Genomic DNA, 10,555 nt, shown 5'->3' on the forward strand with positions numbered 1-10,555 from the left:
TAATATTATGGAACTTCACACATTAAATCCCCTGGATCAATTAACGAAAAAATAGCGGAGTCAAACTAACTCCTGTTGTACTATATTGGTGACTTGTACATAGAAAAGAGAAGACCCGCCTCGCTTCCATATTATGAAACCTCATACCTTAAATCCCCTTGAATGAATGGAAAAATGGATTGAATAATTCATGGGCCTTCTCTCGCGTGCGATGACCTAACAAAACCCTAGGGCTGCGGCCCTCGCCGTCGCCATCGCCATCGCATGGGAACTTTTGATCCCCTCGCCTCTGACTGCCATCTTGGCACTGAGAGGTGGGGGGGGGGGGGCTCACATCTTCAAGAGGTTTACGTTCTTCATCATCGTCTACTGATCATCATATTTTGTGAGAATAAATTTACTCTTGTTCTTTTGATGATGCCATGAGGTTAGAGAGTTCTTTGTCCTCGTTGATCCGATTATTCAGATCTGCTGAGTTTACGTTAGCCTGTCATACTTTTTTTGTTAGTTTGATTCTTTGTGGAGTTGAAATCTTTCATCGACACCATGATGAAGATATCGTGATCCGACGGCCTGCACTTCTAGGGGATCATCCCCGGCCCGAAGATATCGTGATCCGACGGCCCGGCCCGAAGACTTCCCATCTTTTTGGATGGCCGACTCAAGGCACTTTCAAAAATCATTATTGGCAATGTTCGTGCGGGTGAAAGAGTGACAACATTGTTGCTTCCGTCCAATTGCAACATCTTTACCGAAATCTTTGGAGTATTTCTTCTAGCAGAGATTGATACTGCGAAGAAGGTGTTCCCAAGAAATTTCATTATAATTTGTAGTCATAAGAGTTACTTTGTACTTTCTTTGAGCTTAGATCCAAATCAGTGCATTGATAATTGTTATGAGTATAATAAAACTACATGTGTTTCTCAAAAGAAAAAAAAACTATCAAACCCCTTAAATTCCCTCGATCAATGAATGAAAAGTTAGCGGATTCATTACTTCACACACGGCGAAACCCAGAATCTAAAGGTTCCTTCCCACGTCACAAGGTTTTACTTGCACATGTATTCTCACTCAACTTAAATGCATGCTATTTTTTGTCCCGTTGCAACGCACGGACATATGTGCTAGTAACTCCTAAACAAAGTTTGGTGAGATTATACTAAAGGAAGTGATCTTCATCCGTTGGTCTTTCCATGTAAACCAGCAGTCCATGGGATTGAATTATTTGGAGGTTACGCGCTATATATAGGGTCCTGTTCCTGTTGTGTGGTGGCCATTATTGGATACTGGAGCAGAGAAACAGATGAAATGGACAACCCGTTCATAGTTCTATGTTCGGTCTTAATACCGTGGAGCCATACGTGACTGTCTTGGGGTTTACAGGGCTAAAAAACAATCAATCAAGGTGACTTCTGTCTTTTCCGAACTGTGTAGTCTTAACTAAGGTGCGGAATGTGCACATGTTCGTGTCCAGAATCTCCCGCGCGCATTATTGGCCTCTGCAAATTGAAGTACGAAACGGAACCAAAAAAACAAAACTCAGGCAGCAAACAATCATCAATTTGATATGAAGAATCAAGTATGAGTTATACTACAACTGTACGTCGTAGTCCCACGAGTGGGATTGGACAAGTCGAACAGCGACATGCGTTCTCGAGCTGTTGACATTTCAGATCCACTAGCCAAACACGACCACGCATATATTTGACCGACTAATCCTTCTCTACGGAAAAAAAAACTATGCTTGTGCACCTATTGGTGACCTCGTGATTGGATGGCTATACAAAGTGGCGCCCTAAACTAAATTACTAAATAAAATCCCGATTTTGAGACGATGTAAACCCACAATAAATATACGTGCAGCCGGTCGAGATCGCGAATCTCTGTGTCGGCCGCCACCGCGCTGGGACAAGGAAAGACGTGGCCTTGGAGCTAACGAACGAGTGGCGCGGTTGGTCGTCACCAAACGCGCGTGAGGAGGCTGGCGAGCGGGCCGTCCCTCCGCGGGCGGGGCAGTAGGTGGGAGCGGCACAGCGGGCAGGTGGTCCGGCCGAGGTCGATCCACCCGTCGATGCAGCCGCGGTGGAAGGCGTGCGCGCAGTTGCCCAGCCGCCGCACCTCGTCCGCCGCCCGCAGCCGCTCCAGGCACACGATGCACGTCGCCGCCGCCGCGGCGTCCCCGTCGTGGCACCCCTGCTGCTGCTGCGCCGGACGCGCCAGCAAGGAGAACTCGACGGCCGGGAGGCGCTCCTTGACCTCCTCGGGCAGCGGGGCGTCGTGGACGGAGCGGCGCGGGGAGCGGCAGAGGCCGACGAGGGAGAGCAGCAGGAGGAGGGCGTCCCGGACGGCGGCGACGAGCTTGCAGAAGGCGATGACCGGCTTGGGGATGGCGACGCAGTAGCACACCAGGGGGAACCCCATGGCCGGAGACGGCGCGGCGGGAGCTCGGACGTCGCAGGCTGCGCCGGCCAGGCCCGTCGATCGTTTGCGGGGGAGGAGCAGCAGAGGATATGTATATATACCTACTTGATCAAGCCAAAGTCAGGAGGAAAGCGCGCGCGCTCGCAGGTTATATAGAGCGAGCGGCGGGGAGAGAGGGGAGAAAGGAAGCAGAGTCGGTCAGTTTCACGTGGTTTTGGTGGAGGATAACGCGGGCCGGGAAGGGGTGGACGGAGGGGACACGGGACGACCTCGCCGTACGTCTCCCGGCATGGGAAATGGCCGGCGTGCGTGCGTGCGTGCGTGCGCGGAAGCTGCCCAGCCCGGGTCGTTAAAACGCGGGGGACGAGTGACGCGATGGTAAGTACGAACGCCCGCGTGGTGGCGGGGACGTGCGGTCCATCCTTGGGTCGTGCACTGGCATGGACTCGGCACGCATGGGACAACACGAGCGATTTAGGCGAGGGGGAGAAAAAGCCTGCGACGTTGACGCGGGCTTCGCCCGTATGTTGGGCCTCTTTGATTCGTAGGATTTTGAAAACATAGGAATAGGAAAAGTGTAGGGTTGGACATGCCCATTTGAATCCTATAAAATTAGCAATGATTGTTTGATGTCACGGGAAAAACAAAGGAATTGTAAAAAAAGGTTAGAGTGGATGTTAAATTTCCTATGAAATATAGTACAGAAGATTCCATAGGAAAAATTCCTATGGGATTTAATCCTATAAATCAAAGGACCAACATAAGAAAAAATTCTAAGGATTTCAATCCTTCAGAAATCCTATAAATTCCTTTGAATCAAAGAAGCCCTATCTTTTTAGACCGGAGGCTGATTGGTGCCGCCTGTAACAGGATTTTCCCACGGTAATGTATCTGTATGTTTGTATTTGTTTTTTACCATTTTGTTTCTGTTACAAACCGTGATGAAGGGCAGGCCCGTAGGAGGGGCAAGTCGCGCCAGAACACGCAGATCACTTGGTCAGCCCGGTTTTACACTAGGAGGTTCTCTGCAGATGGTGATCTGTCTGAGGGGGTGTTTGGTTCAGAAGTCCTAAGACTTTTTCTAGTCTTAAGGACTAATCAAAAAAGACTCTCCGGTAGAGTCTTTTTCTAGTCCGTGTAGAAAAAGTTCCTCCTGTTTGATTTCTAGGAATTTTTTAGGGACTTTTTTTAGTCTCTGGGACTAAAAAATACCTGAACCAAACATCCTCTAAATACCTGCCGTCAGCTCAGTTCCGCACATTTCTCTCGTGGCATGTCTCCCTCCGCGAAAGTGCTAGTAACTTGTACTACTAGTCCCGTACACCAAAGGACGATGGCCCATGAACTTTTGCAAGTTGTGGTCTGGGTACAGTAGACCGTCATTTCAATTTCAGAGAAAGAACGGGGGCGTAGGACATCATAAGATATACATTGCCAACCTCGCCCATGTATTAACACAAGATATGCCATCACCGTGTCGGGGTCAGCATCGCGCTTGCTCGCATCATATACATTGCCAACCGTGATGATGATGGTACATATGATATGAACGGCAGTGTAATTGGTGCTAGAACGAAGCATCATGGGCTGGTCATGGAGGCTCTCGCGCCGACCGGCGCAGCACGCACACGGCGACACGATGCGAGTTGCCATTGATTGGGCCTGCGTGTATCAGAAGGGGCGGATTCGGCAAGCCAGCCGTCGGCCGTCACGACGGGGCGCTTCCTCTGGTGGCACACGCCTGCGCACATGAATGAAGTGAATGAATCTGTCGGGTGCGCGGTCTCCGTCGCTGGGTGGTTGATCTCATCTCGCAGCGCGGGTTCGGCAGCCACGCGCGCTACGAGTTTGGGTGGTGATGGTGCCGAGGCTCCATCCGTCTGGTTGCGGCGCTGGGCTGCCCGTGATAGCTATGGAAGTGGAGTTGGAGGAGATCGACAGCAACAGGATGTGCATTCAATGCGGACGACGAGCGGTGCCGAATGTCCCAGGAATGGATCGGCATGATTGGGCCGCAGCGGATTGCCAAGGCCAAGCGGGGCTGCCACAGGAAGCAACGTGTAGTACACGACGCAGCTGGCAACAATAATGCACACTGGCGGTCGAGGACTGACTACTCATCTCAACTCAACTGGAGAAGAACAGTAGGCCTTAATTCGCTGATCCCTTCGATCCCAGAAGCGAGCATTTGTACGAGAACATTTGGACCTTACAGCATTAGCTGAGGCTCCAAAATATGATATGTGCAAATTCGGCTCGAAAATAAATACCACAATATACAACCCGAGTATGAACAGACGACCAAAGGAAACTGTGTCCACCCGAAAGAAAGAGAAAAACAAACAACTGGAAATACCAGGAAGCCCAGCGCAAAGAGTGACCACTTGACTAGAGCCAACCTCCAACACCCATTACTAACACTAGCAGTTGCTAGACTATATTTCCATGTTCGCAGTGAGATCAATCTACTCCCACTAGGCTCAGATAGTGAGGCTGATGCTGACAACAAATCATTCCTTGGTAGCGAAATGTGTCACAGAAGAGAAAGCAGCATGACTTCTTCGATGTCAATGGCGTACCAAATATGTCAGATAGTTTGAATCAGCGTTCTTCAGAAATGTTCCCTTGAATCGAGCGTTCTTCAGAGATGTTCTGCATTGCAAGGAAAATTTCTGCATCAGGTATGTTGGATATCGATGTTAACACGGTATGCGAGAACAACATTATTCAGTACACAGAAAATGATTTGTCTGCTTCATGTTAACAAAATAAAACAGCTGCCAATAGTCATTTGGCTGTATTCTAGTAGTGACAATTGACAAAACTAGGGCACACTAGCAGTAAACTGTATCCACATAAAATGTTTGTCCAGATAGATAAACTTTAGTTTTGTCTCACGGCCCAGGCTCCGGAGAGCGTAGCCGTGCAGATCCTTGTGCGCCGTGTGCACAGGGGGGTTAGGGTTTGGGGTCGGAGGCACGCCTCCTCTTTCCTTCTTTATTGATTCTCTGGTGTCCACATACTAGGCCTAGGTCCCTTTATATAAAGGGACGGCTGATACAAACTCAACTTAACTTTCCAGCTAACACAATCTTTATCTATGGAAATAATTAAATAACTTGATATGCAAGCAAACTAAAGATAAAGCCTATCTCTAAGCAGATTTGGGACCCTCCCTGTTCCTACGCCTGAAGTGCTGGCCCCACAGGACATGTACCCGAAATGAGTTGTGAAGAGCTTAGTGCACAGTTCTGAAGAGATTACTGTGCAAAGGGCTAGGATTTAGTGATATTACGTTGTGAAGAGCTCAATGCACAAAAGGTTACATGATTGATCACTATACGAGCATAGAATGGCCATTCCTGGAACTAAGAATTTAAAAGCAAGTAAAATATGCAAGGACACCTTAAAAAGTATATCAAGAATCAGAGATAGAAATGGAAAGATAATCAAATAATGGAAGTATATACAACCATACTTAAACAGTGTATCTGTGCTCATGAATCATGATTGTGACTGATGTGTTGCCTAGAATAACCTTTGGGACATTTACTGATATGTTGGTACTTATATGTTGCCAAGAATAACCTCTAGAATATTTATTTGACAGATTTAACCTTTAGAGGTTAGGGTCTGCTCAACTTTCTCTATCTCCGCAATCCGCATCCAACTCCTCTTTCTTCCCAATCCATCATGTCCTCATCCAAGATCGAATCCCTCTCTGTAGTCCTCATCCAATGCTGGATTGATGCGCCGGTGGACACCCAAGGCCGTGGTGACCGAGCAGACACTGGCGCTGCTCCCGCTAACTGTGAAAGAGACCTCGAGGGGCGGAGGAAGACAGTTGCTTTGAGCGGCTAAGGGCGGCCGCCTCGGAGGTGAGGCAGCAACTAGGCGTACACGCCACATGAGATAACAATTCTCGGTGTCCAGATTTGACGAAGCTTGTGATGCGGTTCCAAGCTCCATCACCATGCACTTGTCCCCTCGGAAGCATGAGAAGGAGAGAGGTTGGTGGCAGAAGAGATGGATCTTTTATTCCTATAACCAATTTGTCATCGGAGCAACTAGTTGCTCCAGTTCCCAGTTATTCTAATTTGGCAACGCCTCCACAGGGGTGCGAACCAGTGCCAAATGCCAAATTTAGCATTTGGCATTGCTATTTGGCCAATGGTGGGGCTGCCCTTCAAGTTAAATCTGACTCAAGATTCTTAGAGTAAACTTTAATGAGAGGTTTTGTTGGTTATTAGCAAGAAGCCTGTGTATTTCTATGGACTAACAAAATCATACAACATGTTTATATGACTAATTACTTTCTTCTATTGGGGTGCTGCACGGTGTATCCAGATATTCATTATACATAGGAGAGTTTGTGCAAAACAGTTTCCAGTGGGTCCCCTGGGTGGTAAGCAGTCTCACCTCAATCTCAGCCGCTGGTAGCAACTTGGATGGTTACTTAGTATGATCTCAAGGCAAATGGTTCATCACCACCAACTGATATGTTTAGAGCAGAAATATAGGATTTATTCCCGTCTTTCAAGTTTAAAAATGTTGTATATACCCTTGGTTGCAGAATAGGCATAGTTAGGGCACAGAGAATGTGAAATTTCAAGCACATTTCACTAAATCATATGTTATATTACAGATGTCTAGTCATCGGTTTTTGTTATAAATATAGATAGATTAATAATCATGAACGGAATCTGAAGTTGCAGGTAAGAGTAAAAATAGAGGTTATAACTCTTTCTGGAGAATACGCATTGGAATCGTGCATATTTGCAGTACTCGGAAGGAAAAATGGATACCTAAATGTCATATCCTAAATTCCTAATTAGATCGATACAGGATCGACAGGCTTAGCATTTAGCATGTAGGTAAGGTTGCCCCACACCATTGAAAGGAACTGTTAAGCAGATGTATGGATCAAAACATGCAAACAACCTAGGATTCCTGAACCATTGGCAATTCAGCGCCTCAATGAAATGCCTTGCTCTCAACTTCATGGCTTCCAACCTGATTATGGTGAGCAGTGGCTGGACCTTGGAATATTTGTTGTTGAAGGGGCCATTTCTCTTCCTCCACAGAAACAGTGATACCTTACCTTCCCTTTTCTTCCAGTTTTTGGCAGAGTAAGATATAGATGAAGGGGCAGATGGCTGTGTTCTCCCAGTTTTGGCACGAGCAAGACACAGAGGAGGGGCGGGTGAATGTGGCACAGAAATGGGGAATAAAGGAAGGCTTCCCACAAAGGTCTTGTGTCCTGATTAATTTCGTGGTTCAGGTGGAGCTGAACCCCATAATCTTTCTTCGATTACAATCAAGAGAAAAATTGAATTGAATTGCCTAACAGTTTTTATTCAAAAGCAACCAAATTGAATGTTTTCTCTAAATTGGGGCTCCGGTTAACTAACAAAGAAGGCTTGCAACTATAATACAGAGACCAAGGGCAGTTTGTCATGTTTAGATGGTTAGTGTAACTTTCAGGTATCCATCACATACAGATAAAATCGTTCCCACTTTTGATGTTTTCACCACCATAAATTTCATAAGCACTCAAAACCAGTGGTTGGCATTTTACAAGAAAACCAGAAACACCATGCCAAAAGTTTATCATAAGCTGAAATTGACGCGAAAAATTAGCAAATCCTATGCTTCATGGGACTGACCGTCCAATGGAGGAAACCGAACTGAAGTAATATGGAACAATAGTTTTATGATATGTTTCTCACTAATCAGGCTGTACATGTCCAACAACTCATAACCTATATGTGAAATCACCTTCATTAAATCTTAAATGTGTTGCTATTTTTCTGAGAAAACGCAAAGCTTGCGCCTCAATGCATTGATAGAAAGAAGAGAAATACAAATGTACAAGCCTAAGACTAGACTGAGCAACCGACCACTAAAGGAAAGACCACGAACAACACCCACAAAATAAACGTTACAACTGACGCAATCAACCGACCACTAGATGCCACCGAGACAAGCATTACAAATCATGAGCTGAGGCGCAATTGCTACGCACGACGCAGTCAGTGCCATACATCTCAGCGGGACGTTTATTACGAGCTTGTGCGCACACACTGCCGATTGGACGGTGCTGAACCGGTTCGTGCTGTAAGTTCAAGTACTGAATTTCGCGCGCTAGATTTAGGTAACATTAAATGTGTTACTACCATGAATCAACAGAAACTATTTCTTAGATGAACCTACTGCAACTGCAAGACATCAATCAAAATTATAGAACGGTGAAACCATACATTACAATTAGGACGGAACCAACCTTGTCAGACCCGGAGAAGCTGGACCTTGTTCTCAATGGAAATGCCCATCCAGTCCGGGTGTCCGGCCACCCACTGCAGCTGGTTTATCTCGGCACCCGCATCATAAACAAGAACTGGATCAATCCCTTCGGGAGGCACTGCTGCCGGTGCCTCAGGCAGCTCCCAGATGAGCGCCTGCCCGTCGTCCCCTGCGGAGCAGAGGTGTCTTGCAGCCTGCGGTGCCCACGCAACAGCGTTAACGCATCCCCCATGCCGATGTAGCTCGGCCACAGGCACCCCGGGTGCGCGTATGTCGAGCACAACGACGGCGTTGCTGTCCATGAGCAGGGCGGCCATGTATCGCAGGTCATAGCGGTTCCAGGCAAGCCTGAGGAGCGGCGTGTCCGGGCGGGGGCTCTCGTAGACGATGGTGGAGTGCTCCTTGTCCCGGAGATCAAAGACGCGGACGGAGCCATCGGCGGAGACGGAGGCGAAGACGCCGGCCTCCCCCCATGCGATGTCGTGCACGGCCTTGTCGTGCGCGATGAGCTGCGTCTCGACGACGCCGCGCTCGATGTCCCAGACGGTGCAGGTGGTGTCGATGGAGGCGGTGCCGATGCGGCGGGGCTCGATCTCGTTCCAGTCGAAGGAGGTGAGGGGCGCGCAGAATTCGGAGGCGGAGGCCTTGCGGTTGTCGAGGACGGAGCGGAGCTCGGGGGCGGGGGCGGAGGCGGAGAGGTCGTCGAGGGGGGCGTGCCAGAGGCGGAGGGCGTCGGAGGAGGAGGCGAGGAGGGGCGTGGAGGCGGCGCGCGGGTTGAACTGGAGCTTGGTGGGCGGGTAGGGGTGGTCGAAGGAGAGGGAGGGCACGGCGCGGAAGGAGGCGGCGGTGGGGTGGACGGAGTCGAAGCAGAGGAGGGAGACGCGGTTGTGGAGGTCCTCGAGGAAGCTGCCGGCGGCGAGGACGGGCGCGGAGGGGGAGAAGGCCAGCGCGTAGATCGACTGGGGGAGCTCGCACGTGAAGGCGTAGGGGTTGGGCGCCGCGTCCGCCCCCGCCGGCGAGGCGGCCGCCGACGGCGTCGGCTTGGGCTGGTCCATGGGGAGAGGGTTCGCCCCTGTTCCGTGCGGATTTGGGGGTGGACTTGTGCCGCTGGCTGCTGGGGCTCCTGGCCTGGGTGATTGTTTTACGGACGCGACGAGTTAAAAGGAGGAAGAGCCGGCGGGCGGTGTGGGGGAAGATTCAGCGCTCTCGTCTCTTGCACTCTAGCGGCAGGTGAACGGCGACCTGGCACGCGAGCACGAGGGTTGAAATCGATGCCGCCGGTCTACGGGTGCAGTGCGCGGCGCACGGGAGGAAGTGTCGTTCGAGTGAGATGTTGACCGGAGAACACGATCGGGATGGTGCTGCTCTAGTCGTGGGGAAAGCTTGCTTGATACATTTATATTTAGACAAATCTAAGACAAATGTTTAGAACGGATGAAATATATACGTAGTTACGTACGATTCTAAGGAAACAGAACAAATATTATAACTAAAAATGCATATCTAGATGTGTTTTATTTATTACATATCTAAGTAACTTAATTAAACTGAAGAAAGGGAAAAAAAGAAATTACTTGCATGAATCCTAGCATAAAATTAACGAACATAGTAGAATCTAGATATGGCATACTTAGAACGCATCTAGAGTGTTTTAACAAGACTGTAATTAAAATGTCATGTTTTTTTTAGAAAGGCCATCATGGCTAGCTTTATTAACTCAACAAAATGTTTACATCATCAGCTAGTTTACTGAGGAGGAAACTAGGGGGATCACCATCCCAAATACTAGAAACTTTATTATGAAAATTAAATTGAGCTAGCTCATGAGCAA

General features: G+C 48.6%; 2 protein-coding genes across 3 annotated transcripts; both read right to left on the minus strand.

Moving 5' to 3' along the window:
* Positions 1–1,542: 1,542 nt before the first annotated feature.
* LOC125512346 (brassinosteroid-responsive RING protein 1-like) lies at positions 1,543–2,591 on the minus strand. The gene has a single exon (XM_048677437.2). The coding sequence runs from the start codon at positions 2,419–2,421 to the stop codon at positions 1,960–1,962; it is 462 nt and encodes a 153-aa protein (XP_048533394.1). The 5' UTR covers positions 2,422–2,591; the 3' UTR covers positions 1,543–1,959.
* Positions 2,592–4,663: 2,072 nt separating this feature from the next.
* Positions 4,664–9,945, minus strand: TTG1 (Transducin/WD40 repeat-like superfamily protein). 2 transcript variants are annotated; one of them, XM_048679409.2, is made up of 2 exons: positions 8,705–9,945; positions 4,664–5,093 (listed from the first exon to the last, which is right to left on the minus strand). In XM_048679409.2, exon 1 carries the CDS (start codon positions 9,777–9,779, stop codon positions 8,709–8,711), a length of 1,071 nt encoding a protein of 356 aa, XP_048535366.1. In that variant the 5' UTR covers positions 9,780–9,945; the 3' UTR covers positions 4,664–5,093; positions 8,705–8,708. The 2 variants fall into 2 exon arrangements, with proteins under 2 accessions (XP_048535366.1, XP_048535365.1); XM_048679408.2 differs by having other exon boundaries at positions 4,664–5,073; positions 8,705–9,938.
* Positions 9,946–10,555: the final 610 nt, after the last annotated feature.

The sequence above is a fragment of the Triticum urartu genome, chromosome 6A, assembly GCF_056163025.1.
Source record: "Triticum urartu cultivar PI428250 chromosome 6A, HENAU_Tu73, whole genome shotgun sequence".
Classification (NCBI taxonomy): Eukaryota; Viridiplantae; Streptophyta; class Magnoliopsida; order Poales; family Poaceae; genus Triticum; species Triticum urartu.

What these genes read in the sequence shown, in the direction of transcription:
- LOC125512346 (XM_048677437.2), bottom strand. Translation starts at nt 2,421, where the DNA reads ATGGGGTTCCCCCTGGTGTGCTACTGCGTCGCCATCCCCAAGCCGGTC.
- TTG1 (XM_048679409.2), bottom strand. Translation starts at nt 9,779, where the DNA reads ATGGACCAGCCCAAGCCGACGCCGTCGGCGGCCGCCTCGCCGGCGGGG.